At 42.5% G+C, this 26094-nt stretch overlaps 1 protein-coding gene across 19 annotated transcripts in view; it reads left to right on the top strand.

Annotated features, from left to right (window-relative positions):
* Window positions 1-26094, top strand: part of CASK (calcium/calmodulin dependent serine protein kinase) — a 420858-nt gene that overhangs the window by 370271 nt on the left and 24493 nt on the right. For 10 of the 19 annotated variants that reach the window (XM_037902652.2, XM_037902661.2, XM_037902645.2 and 7 more), the window contains 4 exons: window positions 59-144; window positions 7729-7797; window positions 22492-22560; window positions 24003-24038. In XM_037902652.2, the coding sequence (XP_037758580.1) occupies window positions 59-144; window positions 7729-7797; window positions 22492-22560; window positions 24003-24038 (260 nt within the window). The remainder of the gene's footprint in view (window positions 1-58; window positions 145-7728; window positions 7798-22491; window positions 22561-24002; window positions 24039-26094) is intronic. The other 9 variants (XM_037902719.2, XM_037902711.2, XM_043538104.1 and 6 more) reach the window with 3 other exon arrangements.

The raw sequence follows: 26094 nt of genomic DNA, 5'->3' as shown, positions 1-26094 counted from the left end.
TGTTTCACAGTTATATTATAAATGTACACATTAACTATTTGTTTTGTTAATTCTGCAGGTACGCTCCATGTAGGGGATGAAATCCGAGAAATAAATGGAATCAGTGTAGCAAACCAAACAGTGGAACAACTACAAAAAATGCTTGTAAGTCCCTAAGAGTTTGTTGACATTGGTTGTTTAATATTTTTTAAATAAACATCAAAAATTGATCCTTTTTTCTTTTAACAAAGCCTCCCTAAATCACAGTGTTCTCCTTTGTCCTTCCTTTCTTGGTAGCTTACCTGGTCCCCCAAGACAACCTCTTTCCCCATCCTAACTTCCCCCCAAAAAGTCATCTAACCAATTAAGCAGTTCTCTAGCAAACCACAGACTTCTCCAGGGTTTCTTCCACTGTGCTCTTTGTGCATGGAACCCCCTCCCTGAACTAATCCATCAGACCACTATCCTCTCCTCCTTCAAATCCTCTTTTGTGATGCCTCCAAGTAATCACCAAGTGTTTGAATAAATAGGCCATGGGGCAAGTGGCTGATGAAAGGCACTTGGCATAGATCCATACATACTTATTGGAGACAATCCAGTATAACACAAAGAAAAGGGCATATTTTAAAATTGTGTCTATTAGATTGTCTCCATCTGTCTCAATATCTACCATATATATGTTACCTGTCAGCTAAGATTATAAATTCTTCAGGAGCAGGAATCATGTCTACCTCTGTACAATGCCAAGCACAATGACAATCTTCCTTTTTGTGACTTTTATGATCATTTCAAAACCCTGTTGTAAGAAGCATACTGTAAAGCATAAGATTTCATTACCTTTATTGTTATCTTTGCCTTCATAGCTACATATGTAATTAACTATCCAAACTTTTTAAAATCCCACCACAGTATTTGCCTCCCAACACCTTTTTCAATAGTGAACTTCACAGGCTTGACGCTAATTAGTATAAAATATTTTAATTTGTCCTGCCCATTGATTTAATCAAGTGACCCTTTGGTCTCATTACTGGGCAAGGTAAAGAAAGGTATTGACATTAGTCCCCCTTCCCCCCCATCCCCTGCACAGCAAGCAGGAGGCTCCCGGGAGCAGGTCCAAGGCAGAGGGCAGGAGCAGCACAGGGCAGTGGGGGGAGGGACAGCTGAACTGCCAGCAACTGATAGCCTGCTGGGCGGCTGCCACACAGGGAACTTAGGGGAGTGGAGAGCTGATGGGGGGCTGCCGGCCCACCCTGGTTCCAAGCCCCCACCAGCTAGCTCCAACGGGCTGCTCTTCCTGCAAACAGTGGACAAAGCAGGCAGCTGCCAAGCGACGTTATAAGGGAGCATTGAACAACTTTAAACAAGTATGTTCCCTAATTGGTCAGCAACCTAACAACGAAACAACATTAACTGGGATGACTTTAAGTGAGGCCTTACTGTACTTCACAATAGGATGCGCGCACCCATGTGCCCTCTTGACAGAAATTTGAATTAGAAGTGTCCATGAATCCATACCTGCATGTTACAGAGCCTTGTGCTTTAGAGCAAAGGCATATAGAAAGGAGTGGACCTGCTGCTACTACAGTTCCTTCTCAACTGGCTGCAACTTGAAACGGAGCAACTGCATGACCGCTGCTTCCTAGCAGATATTACCAGTTCTTTTATTTGTTTGCTTTCTTCTTTTCTTTATTTTCTCTAATATTTAGTTTAAATTTTGTTTATTTTTTTCCCTTCTGTCCACAAATTTATTACATTTTAGAGAGGTTCCAGACACCACCCCCTTCCCAGTTCAGAACCAGTTCCTTGGCTTTTCCACCAACCTTACTCTGGAAGTATGACAAAAGCCCCAGGATTCATGGCCTTCCAGACCTGCAGTAGGTACTCTCCCCAGAGCACTGGGCTTTCTAGCTGTATTCAGTGTCTCAGAGACTCTCATATCCCACTGAAGTGCAAAGTTTGCACAGCATTTAAAAGGGAGATGAGATTGAAGCTTCTCCTTATGGAACGCTCTTGAAGACCTGCAGGGTCAGAGTCCCCCCGCCCCTTCCCCCATTACTTCAGCGGTGACCGAGGTTGCTTCAGAGACAAAGGACTCGAAGAAAAGAAAGCTTCCTTCTCCTAACAGAACCTCCAGGAAAAGAGGTAGATTACCTCTTGGAACTGAACCTGAGGAGAAGCCGTGTTCCAGGATGAGTACCTCCAAGGATCCTACAGGCACCAGCATCTGGGCTTTGGTACCATCAAAATCAGATAACTCAGAAAGATAAGCCTGCTAGTAAGCACCATAGAGAGCCAATTATTCCAGCACCATCTAGGCATCAAGACTGCTAGAAGCCTAAAGCCTTCAGGAAACTTAAGGGACCAGCATCATCTTCAGATAGTATGCACCCAGAGCATAGAGATGTCACCTCAACAACCACTTCAGCTCCATCCTCATAGGTGCCTCATTTTGTATCTCCAGCGAGGGCCCCAGTACCACCCCTGGTCCATCTACACATTTCTACAGCCCTCTGGCACCTTCAGGGTTCTTGTCACAAAAGGACTTATCTACATCAGAGGAACTGGAGTCCCCCCTCCTGCAGGTACCAAGAGAAGTTCCCCACTAATACCAGTACTACCATGCCAGCCAGGCTCCTCTCCTCTGCTCTCAGCAGGTCACCCGATACCTGTCCATGAGCACCTGTGGTAATGCCTCACCCTCTGGTGTCATCTCCAGCACCAGTGCCCAGAGCCGCTCCTTTGCATTCTGGGATAACACCTCCAACTCTGAAATCTCAGTACAGGGCTGCTCAGCTTACTATTTGACACCTCAGGCAGTGTACCTGGACAAGGACACACCAGAGACTAGACAATACCGCAGACCCTCCAAACACGTATAACCCTTCCGTACCCACAACCCCAGTGCGCCTGCAGGAATCCCTGGACTGCCTATGTGGACCAATTCTATAGGGTTCGTGCCCACAAGAGAGAGACTGGAAGTTCCACAGGCCTCAACAACCACCAGCACTGCAGCTACAGTCACCGATACTGCGTGGTTCTCCGGTACGGAAGGAGGATCAGGAGGAGGATCTACAGCCACCTCCAGAGGAGGAGTTATCTTCTTCTCATAAATTCTCCTCTGCCCCGGAGAAGGCAGTGGTGCCAATAACCTCCCTTGTATATTAGGTCATTTCAGGACCTAATGAAGAGATGTACGGGATCTCTTCAGATCTCGACAGAGGAGGTGCAAGAGTCCCAGCACTCTGGTGGTTATTCTTCACACCACCCCGCAGAACACAATAGCACTGCCCGTTAATGAGGCACTCTTATCTCCAGCCCATAATTTGTGGCACATACCTGCCACTTTCGCACCTACATGTAAGTGGATTGCCCAAAAAAAATTTGTATACCAGCCAAGGGGCTGGAATATATCTTCTCCCGCCCTAACTCCCTGGTGGTGGATGCAGTTAATGAGAGAAAATGCCAGAGTAGATCAAGATCCACCTCTTCTGACAGAGGCCTCTTTGGTAGGAAGAGTTATTCCTCTGCTGCTCTTCAGTTCCAAGAAGCAAATTATCAAGCCATAATGGCAAATATGACTTTACTAGCCTATGCCAAATTCACTAATTTTATTAACAATTTGCGAGAGGACAAGAGGGAGCAATTCTGGGCCCTCACTTTTGAAGGACAACTGATAGCCAAGACCTCTTTACAAGCTGCCTTTGCTGCTGATGATACAGTTTAACCATCTTTAGCTGTTATGTGATAAGGATTCTGGCTCCAATCATCCAGTCTGTCCAGGAAGGTACAGAATACAGTGGAAGACCTCCCTTTCAAAGGGCTGAAGCTGTTCAGCAACAATACTAACGCCTCATTGTATTCTCCCAAGGATGCAAGAGCAACCCAGAAGTGTCTTGGGATCTTTGTACCTGGAACAAAGAGATGTTTCAGCAAATCAGATTGAACAAGGATCACAGCTATTCCAACATCAACAGTACCAGGCCTGTTCCAGACCTACTGAATCTCCTAGAAGGAGGGCTGGGCCTCACAAGAAAGGGTGACGATCTCCCTACCTGGACCTCCCTCCAAATGACCATTATGGCAACCTGGTCAAGGGACACGAACCATGCCCTTCCCTGAAGCCACTGTGCAAGCCTATCCTCCACTCCACCTCCCTTTGGGGACAGCCTATCACAGTTTCTACCTAATTGAGAACTTATCACCACAGACAAATTGATTTTAGAGGTAATGGCTATGGGATACTCTACCCCTTCCTCCTCTCTCTTCAGCGACTCCTCTCATGAGGATATCTTAAAACAGGAGGCCCAGTCCCTCCTCAGTATGAGAACAATAGAGCCACTCCCCCCAGAATTTGTGGGAGGAGGATCCTAGTCCAAATATTTTCTGGTTCCCAAAAGAAATGGCATTGGAGGCCGATCCTTGACCTCAGGAACTGAACACCCATATTCATGCACAACACTTCTGGATGGTGACTATGGTTATCATAATCCTTCTTTGAGTCAACAGGTTTAGTTTACTGCCCTCAACCTTCAAGGCACACATTTTCACATTGTAATGCACCCTTTCCACAGACGTTTTCTGCACTTCATCATTGGCTCAGAACATTATCAATACCATGTCCTTCCCTTTCACTTTCCACAGCCCGCACAGCTTTTTACAAAGGTCCTCTCAGTAGGTACAGCTCACCTACATCAAGACATTTCAGCCTTTCCCTGTTTAGACGATTGGTTTCTCTAGGGATGCTCCACTCTGGATGTCCAGCTGGCAACCAACAAGGCTCTAACCTTGCTTCAGTCCCTGGGTCTTTGTATCAACCTAAAAAAATCCACACTGGCTCTTGTCCAGAGGATAGAATTAATTGGAGATTCCCTGGACTCTCCGACTGGTAGGGTCTATCTACCTATCTCCATTATATCCCATCTGGTCACTACCCTACAGCTAAGTCCCCGGCCAACTTCAGCTCCTAGCTCATATGTTGGCCCTGTCATTCACTACACTACATGCAGGACTACATCTCCAATGCCTTTGGGCCTGGCTCAAAACCTCATACACACCAAACAAACACAGCCTTACCAAATGCGTTTCCATACCCCCCCACAGGTGTTGGGCTCCCACAGATGGAGAAAAGATCTCCGATGAAGGTCTGTGTGGGAATCCCATTCTCATTCCTGCCAGCATGAATCATCATGATGGATATCTCCCTTCTAGGCTGGGGAGCTAACTTACAAGGTTCCACAAACAAGGCATATGGTGTCCACAAACAATGTTGCTTTAGAGCGAAGGACAGTTTATGCCTGCGAGGTCTTTCTCCATACATTTAGGGTCATCATGTCAGAGTAATGGTAGATAACAGAGCTGCAATGTATAAATTGACAAGATCCCAGTCTTTATGCACAGAATCCCTAAAATTGTGGAACTGGTGCATTGCCTGTCACATAGAGATCTCTGTGATTTTCCTACCAGGCCTCAAGAACATGGTACCAAAGGCTCTAAGTAGAAATTTCCATTAGGACCACAAGTGGGAGCTCAACAGTGTGATCTTTCAGAACATCTGGAAAGTATGGGGCCTTCCCTTAGCAGATCTCTTTGCAACCCTGACCAATACAAAATGTCAACTCTTTTTCTCCAGGGGGAGACTTAACTGCGACTCTTTGGTAGATGCTGTAGGGACCAGGACAGGGGTGGTCAAGCCTAATGGTCAGAGCTGGGGTCAGACGCCAGGAACCAAAGCCAGAATCAGAATCATGCCAAGGTCAGGACTTAAGTCAGGGTCAGGAGTCACACCAAAGGTTGAGCCAGAATCAGTGTCAGGAGTCATCCCAAGGGTCAGGACTGGAATCAGAATCAGACAGCCATGCCAGGGATCAAGCTGGAGTCAGGAACCAGGGAACAGTGCCAGGGTCAAGAGTCAGCAAAGATCAAACCAAAATCAAAGAACAGTGCCAGGGTCAAGCAAGAGTCAAAGTTCAGAACAACAGCAGGTCAGGAGTTCACTCAGTTGCTCAGACAACTTCCTCTAAATTATTCTGGCTTCAGTAATGCATCTGGGCCAGATGTCTCCTCCAATGAGTAGCTTCCTAAGCAGAGCCTATGGTGGGCCAGAGTTCTGCTAAACCCCTCCCATGCTGGTTTTGCAGAGCTGTCAGGAGACTGTCATGGTCTATGAACTGCTTGGGGACCCATGAGCCCATGTTCAAGAACCGCAATCCTTCACAAGTGCCCTACTAGTCCCAGGGCCTCGCTGTCTCCTCTGTTCTTACCTCCAGTGCTGTTAATTCTCAAGACATTGATCAAACTACAACAGCAGCAGGCAAGAATCATCTTGATGGTGTCTTTTTGGTCCAGACAAGTGAGGTATTCAGATCTACATCACCTTTCTATAGAGAGACCCTGATGCCTCCCTCTCAGATCAGACCACCTGAGGCAGAACTCTGGCACCATGAGACACCACCAGCCTTCTGTCCCTGAACCTTATGGCCTGGCTGCTCTGTGTTTCTTGGTTTTAGAGTCAGACTGTTCAGCAGAGATACAATCTGTACTCCTGAATAGTAGGAAACCCTCCACTCATAAAACTTACTTGCAGAAGTGGAAACATTTCCTTTTCTGGTGTTCCTATCACTCTATATCTGTTTCTGAAGCTCTTCGTGCAAGGATCCTTGATTATTTGTTTGAATTAAAAAAACAAGAACTATCTATGAGTTTTGTCAAGGTGACACCTAGCAGCTATTATGGCCTTTAATTCACCTATCCAGCTACATTCCTCAAGGGTTTAGCTAATCTGTTCCCATGTATCTGGAACCCCACACCTCCATGGGACCTTAACTTTGTCCTCAGTGTCTTAAGGAACTCTGCACTCGAAGCTCTGGGAACATGTTTGTTCCTTTAAGACCCTCTTCCTGGTACCCATCACCTTGGCTAGAAACGTGGAAGAAGTTGGAGCGCTTTTGGCTGACCCACCTTACGCTATCTTCTGCGGTGACAGTGTCACGGCCACGCCCTCATCCTCTGTTTAACCCTAAAGTTTTGTCAGACTTCCATATCAATCAGGATATTCATCTGCCAGTATTCTTCCCCAAACCACACTCCTGGAGAGAAGAGGCAAGCCTTCTCACCTTAGACATTCGGAGGGCACTAGCCTTCCGTCTGGACCCTTCATGGTTCCCCTAGACTGGAGCTGCTGTGGCCATGTAATGAGCAGATGCAGACCTGTGGACACTGGTAATTCAAATCTCTGGACAAGAGCTTACAGGCATACATTACAGCTACAATGGAGCACCCATAGGGACAAAACATCTTGAACAACTCAAGTTACTGAAAGGTAAGTAACCTCTCCTGTATATAACATATAAATTGAATGGGAAGAAAAATTAATTTCTTCTACAACAAAGGCACAATGTAAATCACAAAAAAATAGATGAGGGGAATGGAAATGAAAAAAAGTTTACTGATGTGTACTCAATTCTCATTTAAAAATACAGCTGTAATCTCTAGACTTCTGAAGACCTGTCATGCTAATTCACTAATGGCGTATGTTTGGTTTTATGTTAATAAGAGACCATCTGAATGCGTTTGGTTCTAAGTGAAACCACATGTTGTAAAAGCTTTCCAGTTTATTTCTGAATGTTTATTTTTGGAAGAACTGCTGCTGCTCTCAGAAAGGTTGTGCTGTTTCCTTACAGATATTAGAGTGGTTTCTTGAGTTTTATCTGCAATGTCTTGTTTTTTAAAGACAGCATTTTCTTTCTCCAGAGGGAAATGCGGGGGAGCATCACGTTCAAGATTGTTCCAAGTTATCGCACTCAGTCTTCATCCTGTGAGGTAATGAGTTTAATGAACCATTCCCATCCTTTCTCAGTCCTGTAACTAACTGCCTGCTGATGGCTGAATGTTATTGCTTTCTGGGAAATTTTCTGCCTGTGCTGTTAGATCACGCACACCAATTTTACAACAAAGATAACGGAACAGGAGTAGGTCCCACCCACCTACTCAGCCCTGCCTTCATATTCATCTCATCAGCACCTTAACTAGCCCTTTACAGCCTATGATGTTAAAAGAAAAAGGAAAACCTCTCAAGTGTCTCTTCAGTTAACATGGAAGTATGGAGTCCCCTGTTTTAAAATTCATGATTTAAAATACTTTCTCCAGGAAGTCTATTTGAGTTCCTAAGTTAAGGAGCTTGAATAAATATTTCTGCTCTGTTTAACGTGAGAAATGTATGGATTGATTGATTTGGGCTGTTAAGGGTTAATTGAAGATCCTGTTTCTGTATAAATCTGTTCAGGAAAATTTGTGATAATTAAATGTCTGTAACAGTAACGTGGCTAAATATTATGTTTCTATGCAGAATTGGTAATGTATCATTATTCAAGAAAAACAGGTTTGGAATTCAGTACTCTTTGAATTAGGAAAGTGGTGCTATGGTTTTGCAAGTTTATATAACTCTTTCTTGCACACACAGCTATTTTCCATGTGAAACTGAAAGGAATTAAAACAGTGAAAAAGGCTATTAGGGAAGGATATTCTTCCTATTTGGGCTTACAGACTGGCATAAGCACTGTGTAAGCAATGCTGTTCTTTCCATGGTGCATGCTTGGTTCTTCAACAGGAGACAGACTCGGTATCACACCAGGGTGCAATAGAGAGCGTTCCACCTCAGTACCAAGGGAGCGGGTTCTATTCCCCATACTTCCTAATCCCCAGAAAGGGCAGGGAGGGTGGAGACTCATCCTGGACCTTCAACAGCTCAACATCTTTATCAGGAAATGGAAATTCAGGACGATTTCACTGGCATCTGTAATCTCCTCCCTGCAGGAGGGAGTGTGGTTCACGGCCCTCAACATGAAGGACTCGTATTTCCATGTAAATATTCATGCACCATAAAGGCAGTTTTTGTGGTTGGACAGGAGCACTTCCAGTTCCGCGTCCTCCCCTTTAGGCTTGTGATGGCACCCAGGGTGTTTACAAAAGTATTCACAGCAGTAGCAGCCCAGATAGATGCCAGGGGTTTATGGTGCTCCCATACCTGGTCGACTGGTTCCTGGTTGGACAGTCTCACCAAGAAGTTATCTCAGCAATACAATCTCTTCAGCACCTCCTTGCAACCTTGGGGGGGGGAGGTGTAAACGAAGACTGTTTTGTCACCCACAAAGACAATACATTTGATAGGGGCACAGCTGGATTCCATCTCAGCACGAGCTTTCGTCCCTGAAGACAGCTTTTACACAATGAGCACCTGTTCTCTCGCGTTATCCACAAGCTTCAAACTACAGTGCATTAGTGCCACTTGCTGTTAGACCGTATGGCTGCAGGTATCTATATGACATACTTCACCAGACTCCACTTGCGGTGCCTTCAAGCCTGGCTCCTCATGACCACAGAATCATTGTTCCTTCTGCAGTTCTCAGCTCCCTTGCTTGGTGGTCCAACCCAAACAAAGTCAGGGTGAGGACTCCCTTCAACCCTCCCACAAGAGCCACCATCTTGACGGATGCCTTCCTCACAGGATGGAGTGCTCATTTAGACTACTATACAGCCCAGGGTACATGGACCCCACAGGAGGCCTGGCTCCATATAAACCTTCTGGAGCTCAGAGAAATCTGCCTAGTCTGCAAGGGCTTCCTCTACCTCATATGCTCACTTCATGTACAGATACTATCGGATAATATCACCACAGTGGTCTACATACCAAACAGGGAGGAGCGAGATCTTGTCCTCTCTTCCTGGAGACATTTGGGCAGTGGAACTGATGTATCAGGAATCAGATTGCCATACGGGCCGCATACCTCCCAGGCGTTCAGAATTCCCTGGCAGGCAGACTGAGCTGGAGCTTCTGTACAGACCGCAAAAGGGAAGTGCATGACACAGTTCTAACCAACATCTTCGCAAAGTGGGTACTCCCCGATAGAAGCTCTTCACGTCACAGAGAGAAAGCTTCCCACATATTGCTCCAGGGGAGCCATATGCAGAGACTCCCAGGGTGACGCACTCCTCCTGCCCTGGACAGACTGTCTCAGCTATATCGTTGCCCCTATTCCCCTCATACCTCAGGTTACACAGAAGGTCCTCTGCAACGGAGTCACCATCATCTTCCTAGCACTACTGGCTCAGACAGTTCTGGTTCACAGACTTCCTAACAATGTCCGTGTGCCCGCCCGTCAGGATCCACCCATTTCTGGATCTCCTAACCTGAGACACTAAACTGGGAGGAGAGGTAGATACGCTGGAGGGTAGGGATAGGATACAGAGGGCCCTATACAAATTAGAAGATTGGGCCAAAAGAAATCTGATGAGGTTCGACACGGACAAGTGCAGAGTCCTGCTCTTAGGACGGAAGAATCCCATGCACCACTACAGACTAGGGACCGAATGGCTTGGCAGCAGTTCTGCAGAAAAGGAACTAGGGGTTACAGTGGACGAGAAGCTGGATATGAATCAACAGTGTTCCCTTGTTGCCAAGAAGGCCAATGACATTTTGGGCTGTATAAGTAGGAGCATTGCCAGCAGATGGAGGGACATGATCATTCCCCTCTTTCAGCATTGGTGAGGCCTCACCTGGAGTACTGCATCCAGTTTTGGGTCCCACACTACAAGAAGAATGTGGAAAAACTGGAAAGAGTCCAGCAGAGGGCAACAAAAATGATTAGGGGGCTGGAGCACATGAGTTATGAGGAGAGGCTGAGGGAACTGGGATTATTTAGTCTGCAGAAGAGAAGAATGAGGGGGCATTTGATAGCTGCTTTCAACTACCTGAAAGGGGGTTCCAAAGATCTAGACTGTTCTCAGTGGTGGCGGATGACAGAACAAGGAGTAATGGTCTCAAGTTGCAGTGTGGGAGGTTTAGGTTGGATATTAGGAAAAAAATTTTCACTAGGAGGGTGGTGAAGCACTGGAATGCGTTACCTAGGGAGGTGGTGGAATCTCCTTCCTTAGAAGTTTTTAAGGTCAGGCTTGACAAAGCCCTGTCTGGGATGATTTAGTTGGGGGTTGGTCCTGCTTTGAGCAGGGGGTTGGACTAGATGACCTCCTAAGGTCCCTTCCAACCCTCATATTCTTTGATTCTATGAGACGGTGGGACATTCAAACACCCCATTGTGGGCTCACTCCACCTCGCAGCCTGGTATTTGGATGGGCATCGGAGATAGAATGCTCCTGCTCTGCCCGTCCCAAAAATCCTTAATCAAAGTAGGAAAGACTACTAGAGCCTGCTACAAGGCTAAATGCTGCTACTTTTTGGCCTGGGCACAATGCCACCAACATTCCTTTGACACAGTGGGCATTCCAGTTATCCTTGACTACCTCCTTGCCTTAAAGAAGTCAAGTCTAGCCCTTAGCTGGCTGCAGGTACTCTTAGCAGCATTTAGCACATTCCTTCCTCAGTGGAGGGACATTCTGTCCTCATGCATCTGGCCACGATGCAATTTATCAGGGCCTTCCCACCAATCATCAAACCTGTGCCTCAATGGGATCTTAATCTTGTCCTGTCAATGCTCACAGGCCCGCCCTTCAAACCTACCATGACATGTGCCATGACCCACCTCTCCATGAAAATGGCGTTCTTAATAGCCATCACTTCAGCCAGAAGGGTCAGTGAGCTAGCAGCCGTGATGGCAGCCCCGCCTTACACAGTATTCCACCAAGAGGAGGTCTCCCTTTGGTTATCTCTGAATTCTATATCAATCAAGCAATCTATTTGCCTGTATTTTTTCTGAAGCCTTACGCTTCTCCTGAAGGCAAGAGGCTGCACTCCCTCACCCTCAGACATGCCCTGGCGTTCTAGCTTCAAAGAACCAAAGCCATTAGGAAATCTCCAAGGCTTTTTGTCACCATAGCAGAAAGGTCATGTGAACAAGCCATATCCTCACAGAGAATCTCTATGTTGGTCTCCAGATGCATATTAGAATGATACAAAATAGCAAAGCTCCTCTCCCCTCTCCCCCCCCCCATGGGGGTGTTATACCCCACTCCACGCGAGCAGATGTCCCGATGCAGGACATTTGCAAAACAGCAACTTGGTGCTCTGTCCACATGTTTATGGCACACTGCACCCTGATTCAAGTGGCAGCTGTGGATGCAACAGTGGGAACAGCAGTATTGCAAGCATTGCTGCTGTCAACTTCCTCACACCCTCCTCCAGGCTGAATACTGCTTGTGAGTCACCCACATGAAGAAGAACTGGAGATTCCTTACTGTAGGTGGAGGTTCTTCAAGATATGTGGTCCCCTATCTGTTTTCCACTACCCACCCTCCTTCACCTCTTCTTCAGACCCTACTACATTACGGTAAGAGGGGGATCAGGAGAGGGGTCAACCTGCACTGCCCCTTATACCTTTGGACAGAAGCATGCAAGAAGATACTGCACGTGTGCATGTCAACGGATACTGCTTGAAAGAACTTCTGAAATCTGGCACATGGCAACCATGTGTACCCACATGTGGAAAACAGATAGGGACCACATATCTCAAAGAACCTCCAATTACAGCAAGTAACCTCCATTTATGTTCATCGCTTTACATTATAATGTTATTACATACATTTCACCATATCATCATTGACCAGCAAGCTATTCATTTTCAAATAATACCTCACAAGGCCTATTCTGTTTCAAGATTATTACAGTGGTGTATAGGGTGTGAATACAGGGGTCCGTTCGGTCACAATCTTGTCTTAAAATAGTAACATAATCTACAGAAAAACTATTCTAGTAATTTTTATGGCGGTTTCCTCCTCCAAGGCATGGACAATTAAAGTCATCATAATACTTTGTCTAGCTTTACATCTAGAGGAATACAAAATTGGTGCCACTAAAATTTTTTAAAACTCTACACCGTTGATCATATGAGTCAGATTTTTCTCTACACATGAATTACCCTCCAATAAACAGAATTAACTGTTCTTAAAATCAAACATAGTATGCTAGTATTACTTTAGATATAAAGGCATATTATTTTTCTACATTTGAAAAGTACCACTTTTGAGTACCTGAGACTTGCAGCTGTCCAGTTATATCTGTCCTAATATGTGGCTCCTAAGTAATGTTTAATGGAGTGCTTGTTACCTGAACATTAAGCCATCAGTAATTGTAGAGCTATCATATCCCTTCATGCCTGCTGTAAATTAAGTTTGACCCTCTTATTGTGTAGAGTCTCCATAGTTAATCACTTCTGAATCAGTGGTTACTCATAATGAGATTTAATCCAGGCTGTTTTTACATTTGGTTGAGATTTTCAAAGGCAGGTAGGGGATTTAGCTACACAACTTATGTTAGTTTCAGTGGGTCCGCTTTGAAAATCTCAACCTGAGATTTATTCCAAGCTTGTTCAGATCTCTGGCTGTCACACAGTGCATATGCTTCGCCATCTTGTAGCAGATTTCTTCATGCATTTCTCATGGCATGAGGGACATAGGCTCCTGAATCTTGCTCATGCATGATAAGGTAAAGTGAAGTAGGTTTGGAATCTGGGTTTTATTTCACTTGGGCAGAATTCAGATTTTTCTTTACCCAGGGTTCATTAATTTTTGGAAGAACTAGTTGAGATGCTCTAGAAGGACCAAAACAGGACTAAAAGACAAGCCAAATCCCTGATGCCTACAAGAGGAGTTACCAATTAAGGCTAAACTATGTAATGAGACATTAATATCCCAGAAGGATATTTTGGGACATTTCCATGCTTTCACTATGGTAATAGACACTGTAGAAAAATCAAAGACAGAGAAATTGTATTTAGTATTACTGGATTAGCTAGAAAGGCAGCTCTGACTAACATGCCAAATTCCCTACTTCTAATGACTCCAGGGAAAATAGAAGCCAATGCAGAGACATTGGTTTCAAGAGTAACAGTAGGCTGGCAGTCTGCCATCTCACTGGGCATGTATTTGAGCATTAGAGACATAATTTCTAAAATGGAATTTTTATTTCCTGGCTTAGATTTTGCTGACAATACACTGTTCCTAAAATCACTGTTGTGTAAACTATTGATTATTCATCTATTGAGGGCACCTGTCATCCAGTTATCAAGGTAGTACACAGTCTGAGTCCTACTGATACTCACATAGTGCAATATCCAGAAACTTCTTTTTTCCTCCTTTGGCTAGCCAAGAAATTGCACCCTTCCTCTTAGACACAGACTCTAGCCACAGTGATCACTGCAACACACTCTACCAATGGTTGATCGTGAATACCATGCAGAAGTTTCATATGATACAGTATATAGTGTCCCATCCAAAATAAGACATGAAGAGAGCGTATCATACTGGCATTCCATGTTCTGTCTTGGCTCCCTGTCTAATTCTTTATCTACTTCAAGTTCCTGGTCCAAATTGTTAAGCCTCTCAATGGGATGTTTCGCTTGCACATTCAGAAGGAAGGACAGTGACTGACACCTGATTGAAACATTTTTGGTAGAAATGCTTGTGTTGCGGAACTTTTAACACAGAAGACCAGAATGAGTTTGATTCACCCTTTTCAGAACACAATGCAAGACTCACTTTGTTACATAAATCTTCCCTTGGTAAAGACATCTCTTGTTTTCTCCTGAAAAATCAACCAACAAAAATGAATCTTAGAAGTGCAACAACCTAGACAAGGATTGAGAAAAGAATTATTAGTCAGACTTCTTGTACTTGCCACCTAGACTAGACTACTATTCTGAACTATACATTTGTAGTGATATACCAGTCAAATACTTTTACTTTCCATTTATACAAGAACCTGAGGAATGATTTTCAGTTTAGGATGCAAGAGAATGCTGACAGAGGTACATATTTGCAAGTAACTCTTCTCTGAAAAGAGCAACTTCTAAGTCTTTGAAACTGTCTATGTGAGACACAGGCAATCATTAAAAAATTGAATTGAATGGTAATCTCTAGTGGAACACTTAATAGAAAGCATTTCTTCCCCCTGGAATGTGTCATTTTTGGTGCCATTTGTAATGTATGCAACTCTAGGCCTTCCCAGAGTCCTTCCTGTAAAATTACAGAAAAATCTTTTTAGATTTATCCATGAAAACAGGACACTTTGCACCAGATTGGAATTGAAATATGTTCGTAGATTCTGACACTCATTTCAACATACATTGTGGGGTTTAATCTTATCAGATGTGAAAATGGAACCATAACCTGGCTGCTGTTGCTGGGGTCTGGTTTGACAGGGGATTAATCAAATAGCACCAATAGTGAGTGCCGAAGGGTCACTTCGCTTCAAGTTACTAACCTACACCTTACCTCCACCAACACTTGGAAGTGGTGGGGATTGTCTCAGCTAATGATGGAGATATGGTGGTAGAGCTGAAGAGTCCGTCAAAATCCAGGAGCAATGTGCCCTTTTGTTTGTTCTTGCTTGGCTTAGGGGTGACATAGAAGTGTCATTTCACTTCTTTCTCTCCTTAACATAGTGTTTGTTTAGGTGGCCTAAGCAGGACAAGTTTGGGAAGTCCTGGGGTTCAGGTAGTACTGCCTTAATCTCGGCTGTTGAAAGCATCCAGTCCAAACTTGCATTAATTCTGGCCTTCTTGGAACACCTGGTCCATCCTGGGTTTGCCTCCTCTCCCCCAAGAGGATTGACATTCTTGGACACTTTATATAAGATATAATTCTCCCCTTGAGCTGTTCTCCAGATAGAATCTGAATTTTTCTAGTTCTAAGCAGTCCTGGTATTCTAAGAAGAGGTCCATTGTATCTGCTATTTTCCAATAGGCTGTATGCAATGCACAATTGTGCTCTCCTAGCTTGGAGTCTTTTCTTTTAGAAGAAACTTCCTAGACATTAAAAATTGGATGAATGCCTCTTGTAGTTGGGCAAATCAAGATAGCCCTAAGTTCATCGTTTCCACCATTCCCTTTAGCTTTTTCTTAGACTCATAGACTTTCAGTCCAGAAGGGACTGTATGATCATCTAGCCTGACCTCCTGCACATTGCAGGCTACAGAACCTCCTCCCCCCTCTCCTGTAATAGACCCTTAATTACTGAGTCCTCAAATCATGATTTAAGTTAGAGACTTTACCATTTACACCAGTTTAAATCTGCAAGTGATCCATGCCCCAGGCAGCAGAGGAAGGCGAAAAACCCCAAGGGTCTCTGCCAATCTGATTGTGGGGAAATTTCTTCCTGACCCCAAATATGGCGGCCAGATAAATCCCGAGCCTTTCTGCAACACCCAACAGTCAAACACTAGGGAAGGAATTCTCTATAGTATCTCAGAGCCCTCTCCATCTAGCATCCCATCACCAGTCATTGGAGATATTTGCTGCTAGCAGTCGCAGGTCAGCGACATGCCCTTGTAGGCTGTCTCATCATGCCATCCCCTCCGTAAACTTATCAGCTGAAGCCAGTTAGTTTTTTTTGCCTTCACTGCTCTAGGGAGGCTGTTCCAGAACTTCACTCCTCTGAAGGTTAGAAACCTTCATCTAATTTCAAGCCTAAACTTGTTGATGGCCAGTTTTATAGCCATTTGTTGTTGTTGTCCACATTGGCGTGTAACCTATATAACTCCTCTCCCTCCCTGGTATTTATCCCTCTGATATATTTATAGAGAACAATCATATTTTCCCTCAGCCTTCTTTTGGTTAGGCTAAACAAGCCAACCGCTTTGAGTCTGCTGTCATAAGGTAGGTTTTCCATTCCTCTGATCATCCTAGTAGCCCTTCTCGGCATCTGTTCCAGTTTGAATTCATCTTTCTTAAACATGGGATACCAGAATTGCACACAGTATTCCAGATGAGGTCTCACCAGTGCCTTGTATAACGGTACTAACACTTCCCCATCTCTACTGGAAATACCTCACCTGATACATCCATCCTAGGATTGCATTAGCCTTTTTCACAGTAGCTCATAATCATCATGTGATCAACCAGTACACCAAGGTCTTTCTCATCTTCTGTCACTTCCAACTGATAAGACCTCAGTTTATAGCAAAAATTCTTTTTGTTAGTCCCTAAGTGTGTGACTTTGCACTATTAAGTTTCATTCCAGTTTTCAAGATCATCCAGATCTTGTATGATATTCCGGTTCTCCTCTGTATTGGCAATTCCTCCTAACTTTGTGGCATCTGCAAATTTTATTAGCACACTCCCACTTTTTGTGCTAAAGTCAGTAATAACAATGTTAAATAAATTTTGTCCCAAGACAGATTCCTGAGGAACTCCACTAGTACCCTCCCTCCAGCCTGACAGTTCTGTTTTCAGTATGACCCATTGCAGGCTCCCCATAAACCAGTTCCTTATCTAACTTTAAATTCTCATATTAATCCCCACATTCTCCCATTTAACAAATAATTTCTCATGTAGAACTGAATCAAATGCCTTACTGAAATCCCGGTAGATTAGATCTGTTGTATTTCCTTTGTTAACAAATCAGTTTCCTTCTCAAAGAAGGAGATCAGGTTGATCTGGCACAATCTACCTTTTATAAAACCATGTTGGATTTTATCCCAATTACCTGTTTATTTCTATGTCCTTAACTAATTTCTCTTTCAAAATTTGTTCCAAGACCTTGCATATAATTGAGTTCAAACTAATAGGTCTGTAGTTTTCCAGATCACATTTTTTCACTTTTTTATATTACCATACTATATTACCAATTCTCCACTCATAGTGTATGACCTCTGAGTGATTCTTGGTTCCCAATGTTGGGAAGCGGGGCACTTTTCAAAGGGGTACCAAACTTACTCAAGGCATTCTTTTTAAAATTTTCTTGGGTTTGTGATCATTTCCAACCATTCACCTGTTCAAGGGGCACTATATAGATTTCATGGAATCAAACGTAGCCCACAAAACGTTGACTACCTAATGCTACTAGGAAAGTCAGGACAAGACACAGTCCTCTGAAGCTCCTCAGAAGTAAAAGCTGGTCAGTGGAGCATTACACTGAGACAGATCTCAGAATACCCTCAGGTCCACAGGCCTTTGTAGTAGGCCAAGAAAACTTCCTTGGGGAGGAGATGCTGTCAAGAGCCTGTGCAGCTATGTGGTGCCTTCTGCCTCCATCTGAACTTTTTCCTACCCAGGTTAGACAAATAGGCTGAGTCTGCTTCCAGCACTTCCCAAAGTTTGCCCCTTGCCAAACTGTCATTTGGCAAGCAAACCAAATCAAAGGTACCCAAGTTAAGCCATATTTCATCTATACGAGACAATCAGAGAGGTGGGGAGAGCCAACAGGAGATGACCACATCTGAGGGGACGAATGACTCCTCCATATGACTGTCATAATTTAGTGCTAACTGGAAGGGGTCTGCTGAAAGTGGAAGGAAGCTCTGTATGTAGGAGAAGGAAATTACAACTTTTTGTCTGAATGCATCTGATGAAGTGAGCTGTAGCTCACGAAAGCTTATGCTCAAATAAATTTGTTAGTCTCTAAGGTGCCACAAGTACTCCTTAACTTTTTGGAAGGAGAAGTGTCTTTTACACACCATTTAATGTTACTTAAAGGGGCAGATGATAACCCAAATACAGCAAAATAAGGAAAATTCCTTGAAGCATAGATAAAAAAATGTTAATGTTAATACAAAGTAACTTATTTGGCCTCATTTGGATAATTGGAAGTTGTTGCGCTTGAAGATTTTTGCAAAAAAAAAAAAAAAAACAATAGACGTGTTTCTGCCAATCTGTTAAGTACTGTCAATGACTAAGGCAGCCAAATGACTATGTATTTTCTCCAAACCCATCTAGTGGAAATATCCAGAGCTATTTGGTTTTTATGGTGGATTTTATTGAGATAAAAAGATCTTTAAAGTAATAAGACTAGCAAACTTGCAGCTCTGCTATTTCAGGTCTGGAGCTCCTCTAGGTGGCTACTGATGGAATTTCATCTTAAACCATACCCAATGAGTCAAAACTAAGTCCTGAATGCTGTGTTGAGTTTATACAGCACATCAAATAGTACGGGCAACAACAATAAATAGTGCCTGTTATTTGAACTATTCATTCGCATTTTGAGATAGTTATGAGTGCTGTTATATAACTTTCTTGAATACGTTAATACATTGTTAATGGTGAAGTCTAATCAGATAAATGTTGTCTCGTGAGCAGTGTAGGTGGGGTCCTGGCTTCTAATCTTCTTGTTAAATGCACTGTCATTTGATAAGCTATACCCAAAGGATTTCAATTTTTTTTTAATCTGGTTTTTCTCATTTTGTTGTCTGTAACGTTATGATGCTAACAATTGAACATATCTAAAAGGATTTTAGACATGGAACATTACAGTTCAGCACTCTTGATTTTTATACAATGTATGAATTAATTATTTTGTTTGCAGAATAAGTATCCAATTAGCGCTTGAGATTTTTTTGATGATGAGCTCATATTGTAATGTACTGTGCGCTCCAAATATCAAGGGTAAACAGGAGGTTCAGCAATTATCCCTTTTTTCCCCTATACAAGACCCAAAATCATCACAAATCGCCATTTCCCATTCCATAATATGTCCCAACATGCGCTTTGCAGATCATGTCTCAACCACTATGGAACTCCCCTGGAGCATAGAGCCACCCTGCAAGGCTCAGGCAAGTGGTGGCTTTTTTGTTATATGGAATCACAGAATAATAAAGTGCAGGGCTGGAAGGGACCTCGAGAGGTCATCTAATCCAGCTCCCTGTGCTGAGACAGAACGAAGTAAATCTAGACTATCACTGACAGGTATTTATCTAACTTGTTCTTAAAAAACCTCCAGTCATGGGGATTTCACAACATCCCTTGAATCATAGAACATCAGGGTTGGAAGGGACCTCAGGAGGTCATCTAGTCCAACCCCCTGCTCAAAGTTGGACCAGTCCCCAACTAACTCATCCCAGCCAGGGCTTTGTCAAGCCTGACCTTAAAAACCTCAAAGGAAGGAGATTCCACCACCTCCCTAAGTAACGCATTGCAGTGCTTCACCACCCTCCTAGTGAAATTTTTTTTCCTAATATCCAACCTAAACCTCCCCCACTGCAACTTGAGACCGTTACTCGTTGTTCTATCACTGCTACCACTGAGAACAGTCTAGATACATCTTCTTTGGAACCCCCTTTCAGGTAGTTGAAAGCAGCTATCAACTCCCCCCTCCCCTCATTCTTCTATTCCGCAGACTAAACAATCCCAGTTCCCTCAGCCTCTCCTCATAAGTCATGTGTTCCAGTTCCCTAATCATTTTTGTTGTCCTCCACTGGACTCTTTCCAATTTTTCCACATCCTTCTTGTAGTGTGGGGCCCAAAACTGGACACAGTACTCCAGATGAGGCCTCACCAATGGCAAATAGAGGGGAATGATCATATCCCACAATCTGCTGGCAATGCTTCTACTTATACAGCCCAAAATGCCGTTAGCCTTCTTGGCAACAAGGGCACACTGTTGACTCTCATCCAGCTTCTCATCCACTGTAACCCCTAGTTCCTTTTCTGCAGAACTGCTGCCTAGCTACTCGGTCCCTAGTCTGTAGTGGTGCATGGGATTCTTCCGTCCTAAGTGCAGGACTCTGCACTTGTCCATGTTGAACCTTATCAGATTTCTTTTGGCTCAGTCCTGTAATTTGTCTAGGTCCCTCTGTATCCTGTCCCTATCCTCCAGCGTATCTTTATCTACCACTCCTCCCAGTTTAGTGTCATCTGCAAACTTGCTGAGGGTGCAATCGATGCCATCCTCCAGATAATTAATTAAGATATTAAACAAAACCGGCCCCAGGACCGACCTTTGGGGCACTCCGCTTGATACCAGCTTGATGTACAACTAGACATGGAGCCATTGATCACTACCCGTTGAGCCCGATGATCCAGCCAGCTTTCTGTCTACTTTATAGTCCATTCATCCAGCCCATACTTCTTTAACTTGCTGGCAAGAATACTGTGGGAGACCATATCAAAAGCTTTGCTAAAGTCAAGGAATGACAAGAAATCCTATTCCAGAGCTTAACTATCCCTATAGTTAGAAAGTTTTTTCTGATATCTAACCTAAATGTCCCTTGCTTCAGATTAAGCCCATTACTTCTTGTCCTACCTTCAGTGGACATGGAGAACAATTGATCACTGTTCTCTTTATAACAGCCTTTAATATATTTGAAGACATTATCAGTTTTCCTTCAGTCTTTTTTTCCCCCCAAGACTAAACATGCCTATGGTCAAGTTTTCTAAATCTTTTATCACTATTGTTGCTCTCCTCTAGAGTCCCTCCAATTTGTCCACATCTTTCTTAATATGTGTACCCAGAATTGGACACATTATATCAGCTGAGGCCTCCCCAGTGCTGAGTAGAGCAGGACAGTTACCTCCTGTGTCTTACATATGACACACATTTTAATGCATCTCAAAATATTAACTTTTTTGTCAATGGCATCACATTGTTGACTGATACTTAATTTGTGATCCTCTATAATTCCCAGATCCTTTTCAGTAGTACGACCACCTAGCCAGTTATTCCCCATTTTCTAGTTGTGCCTTTGGTTTTTCCTTCATAATTGTAGTATTTCACATTTGTCTTTATTGAATTTCATCTTGTTGATTTCAGACCAATTCTCCAATTTGTCAAAGTTGTTTTGAATTCTAATTCCGCCCTCCAAAATACTTGCAATCTCTTCCAGTTTGGTGTCATTTGCAGATTTTATAAGCATACTCTCACTCCATTATCCAAATCATTAATAAAAATATTGAATAGTATTGGACCCACGACTGACCCCTGTGGGGCTCCTCTGAATGCATTCTCCCAGTTTATCAGCAAACCATTGATAAGTACTCTTTCAACTAGTTATGCACCTACCTTATAGTAATTTCATCTAGACCACATTTCCCTAGTTTGCTTATGAGACTGTCATGTGGGACTGTGTGAAAAGCTGCAGTTTAGCAGAATTTTATTCTGAATGTATTTATTTATTAGAAATGTATTTATTTTGGCAAAATTTTATATTTATACCAATGAGAGTATAAAATTAAAAAAAACTTGAAACTTTATAAAGCCATGGCATAAGGTGCAAAAGAAAAACAGGAAAAAAAATGCAAAAGTTTTAAAAAGTCAGTTACCTCACCCGACCAGCCAGCTCTAGGCTCCAGCTAGGGTCCTCCAGAATGGTTGAGGCAGTGTGCATAGGGACATTTCATGGAGCAGGAACAGATCATTCCCGACATCGGCACACCTAAATGACTAGCAAGTTTGTTCAAAATCAGTAATATGCTGAAGACTGCTGTTGCCCATCCTATTTAAATTGTTCAGCATATAATCTTTAATGTTTTTGTGAAAGATAGCTGCTGATGTGCAAGATCATTCTGATTGCCACATGAGGCAACGCTTAAGAAGTGGTCCCAAATATTGGGGAAATTCAGAAAACTGACTCCTGAGGTAGTAATAATATTTAATGTATAGGATAAACAAGCAAATATCAAATTATGAAAAACTATTCCATATTTTGGGGTACTTGTGCAGTTTATAGTGTGGAAACTTTCTCCAAAGAAACTGCTGAAGAAAGTATTATAAAGCTGTGGATGTAACTCTTCTTTTAAATATATCTGTGTTCCTGTAATAGTGTTGTGTGTTAATGAACCTTGTGTCTTATTTCAGAGAGATTCCCCCTCTACATCCAGACAGTCCCCAGCTAATGGTCATAGCAGCACTAACAATTCTGTTTCGGTAAGACCTCCAGTTCCAGACAGAGAAAGTGTGCAAATTTTGTTGGTGCTCATCTACCATTACTGTTATAGTTACATGTGTTCAGTGGAAAATTATGTTCTGCTGATGTAATCAAGGCTACTACAATTATAACTCCCCATTTTCTCCTTTTAAGGTTTTTTTTTTTCAACATATTCTTCTCATTAACATTAAATTAATTAAATATTAATAAGTGTAACATGGCAGGTCATTCATCCTTAAAATGTTCTTAGCAATCCCTTGGTCCTAGTTGCCTCAAAACTAAGCAAGGATTTAAAGTGGAAGCATTATTTCCATTCTAAACTTTTGAAGCAGTGTTCCAAGGAAGAATAATTGCAGAGTAGGTATTTCAGGGCTTTTCCAGTCTTGGAGTTTTGAGAGACCTCTGGAATGTGTATTCGTTTCCGCTATCTGAGTTAAGGAATTGGTGTGCCCTCTGCTGTTGTGGTACGTGCACATACTTTGTGAAATATGAGCCTTGCCTGGGTATGGAAAGCAAAAGGAAGTGGCTTTAAACTGCACTACAAACCAAGCTAGTATCATCACATCTTTAACACAAAGTACTTCCAGTTCAGCATGTATCCAGGTAGAAGGTGCTCTTGATTTCAGATATTTCTCAATAGATGTTGAAATTTGTATTGTTTATCATTTGTCATTGTCGTGATTTATATGGCAAAACATTACAAAGCATCTGTATCTGCAAGTTCCTTCTGTAAGATTTCTGTAAGAGTGCTGCTGACACTTACAGTTAGGCGCACTCTGGTAACTTCAACAATGCCATCACTTCATGGGATTGTGTATCATCTGAAAAACCCAGACCAGGGCAACTTTTCCATCAACTATTAAAAGTAAATTATAGTTTAGAAATGATTAGCTTCAAAATAAAGTATTTTAATTATAACAATGAAAGATAATTATGTGGATGGAGAACTTCAATAAATTTCTGTGAAAAATACTGAACTTGCAACATAATAGACACACTCATAAATTTATTCCTGGTCACAATTTAACATTTAATATCTTTCTAAGATAAAATTTAGTAATATTTATTGTAACTATTTCCTATTTTCTAGAAACACATCTAATTTAAGTATCTATTAAGTTGAAAAAGGCATTCTTATAGAAAGCCTCTTTCACTTGCAGGTGCTTTTGTGTTGAAGATGCTGAATCATTTATTTAAATAAAAAAAAAAAGCACATTTTCTGTCTGCTTAAACTTTTACCTGCTTTCTTCAGCTTGCTGCTAAACAGCCTGGGTTTGATTTTCTTTAAGAAATAAGAACTTCTAAGAAATGGGTTAATGTTTTATACATATGTACATGTAACATTTTGCTGTAATGTAACAAATTATACTAACAAATGATGTTGTATACGCTAAAAAAGTAAAATGAAAATTTCTTCTCCTGGGTTGGCTTTGTTCTGCAGGACTTGCCATCAACAACACAACCAAAAGGACGACAGGTGAATAGATATCCTCCATGGAAACTTTTCTAAACTTAGCTGCTAGTAGCCAACCCCTTCTTACCTTTTTCCATTCTGTATTCTGTATGTGCTGGACTATAACATTTAAGCTTGAAGAATGCGTCCATTTTGTTTTTAACTCATTGTATATGGCTAATTCACAGTAATGTTTTTTCCATCCATTTATTTGTGTGTGAGAGACACTGGGAAGTTCATTGTAATTTCAGACTGTGTCGTTTTAATTATTAAGAACACATTCATAGATACGTACAGCACTGTTCAAATTTGAAACCTGCACAGGTTTTCACTTTGGAATAAAGTACAGCTTTATGCTGTGCCAGGAATTTAGATCAAACTGTGGCAAATAAAGGAAGCTTAAAATAACTTAAAACATCATTCTGAGAAAACTTTAAAAGTTGTTCAGTATTTTAATAAGTTCATAACTAGTTATTAATGTTTACTAAATGCTAAGGATTACTTTTATGAAGGGCCACTAAATCTAAAGTTATCATCCCATTTATAAGGCTAATTTACAACCCCATACTTTAGCTTCACCAAAACCAGCACGCTGCAAATTTCATGCACCACATTTCATTCCAGGGTGCAGATTTCTTCTGTAAAATTTTGAGCAAATTTCACAAGGCGTTTAAGGGAAAGAGATTATTTTTGTTTTGATCTCTTTTCAAAGATTTGTATAATGTTTAGCTCTTATCTCTGTAAACTGAATTACAGTCCATCTTCATTTTTCCTGTAGTGCTTACAGAGCACCTTGGTTTAGTTAGATATTTGAGGGTGTGTAAATATCCAAACACAAGTAATTACATTTTATATATATAATAGGCACCTGAGTTTATGTGTATTATGTGAATGCATCTATTTGAAATACATGCTGCAATGTTTGCATGGCTCCAGCAGCACTTTGTCCTCAGTGACAGGTGTCTTCTTTGGGCCAGATTCTGCTTTTAGGCTCTTTGGATAGGACCTTTCTTGGCTATTTATGGAACAAAGCAGTACTCTGAGTGAGTAAGTATGGCAGAATCTGGCCTACTAATAGCAGATCCTGCTTTTTCGCGGGTGGAGGGAGCAGAGGGCCCTGGCTGCATTGGAGCCAGGTGACATGTGAAACCATCCTTCACCACCAGCAGAGAGGGAAAAGGAGCTCAGCTGTTGGTGCAGGTTCTCTCTCAGAAGTGCATCTTGGGTCAGAAGAGCAGGAAGAGCCAGGAGGCCCTTGTTTATTTTATTTTTTTTTTTAACATAAGGCACTCAAGGGATTTTTCAGTCCCTTCTTAGCCTTATGATCTTGGCCTGAAGTAAAACAGTCTTACATAGTTTCACAGGCCAAAGCAGGACTTTTCCCTCCCAAGAAAATTCCAAGAAACTTCTTTAAGGGTTCTGCAAATGCTTCCTAATGATTCTCCTCTGCAGTTTCAAGGAACTTTTCTTTGTTTCAGCTGCTGTGCCATCTTGTAGCACAAGAAGCCCCAGATCCATCTTCATCAGCGACTTCTTGTAGGCCCAACCTTTCCAAGGTCTGCCTCTGAAGAAGGGGAAACTTCCTCTGAAACTGAACTAGAGATTCAGTCCCTAGCTCTAGCAATGCAAAGATTTGGAAATAATTTACAAGGAATATCATTATAACTATGAAATTCAAGGAACTTCAGGATGAACAGATTTTGTAAAGGTCTTTTTTTTATCAGGCTCAGTCAGCAGGGGGACTTGTTCAAGCAATGGGTTACTCTCCTTTTGTTTCCCGTTTTTGAAGTCCTGCAGTTTCCTTTTGTTCTCTAGAGGTCCCAGGCAGCCAGAGTCTAGTCGTACAGATGCTCTGTGAAACACCCTTTAAGACTCTGTATTCAGCTGACTTTTTTGCTTTCCTTCCCTTGAAGTATTTTTCTTAGTGTCCATCAGTTTGGCCAGGCAGTGGAAGAATCACCATGGGCCCAGAATGGAGTTGGACCCATTCTAGGTTCTTGTAGGGCTCCTAAGATGTATTTAAAGAAGTCCAAACTTTTCTTTAAAGGGCCACAGCAGTCTCTGGATGGAGACAAAGTGC

This window comes from Chelonia mydas, chromosome 1 (assembly GCF_015237465.2).
Source record: "Chelonia mydas isolate rCheMyd1 chromosome 1, rCheMyd1.pri.v2, whole genome shotgun sequence".
NCBI classification, from domain to species: Eukaryota; Metazoa; Chordata; order Testudines; family Cheloniidae; genus Chelonia; species Chelonia mydas.
Note: the sequence above shows the minus strand (reverse complement) of the source record. Positions and strands in the feature narration are given on the sequence as shown.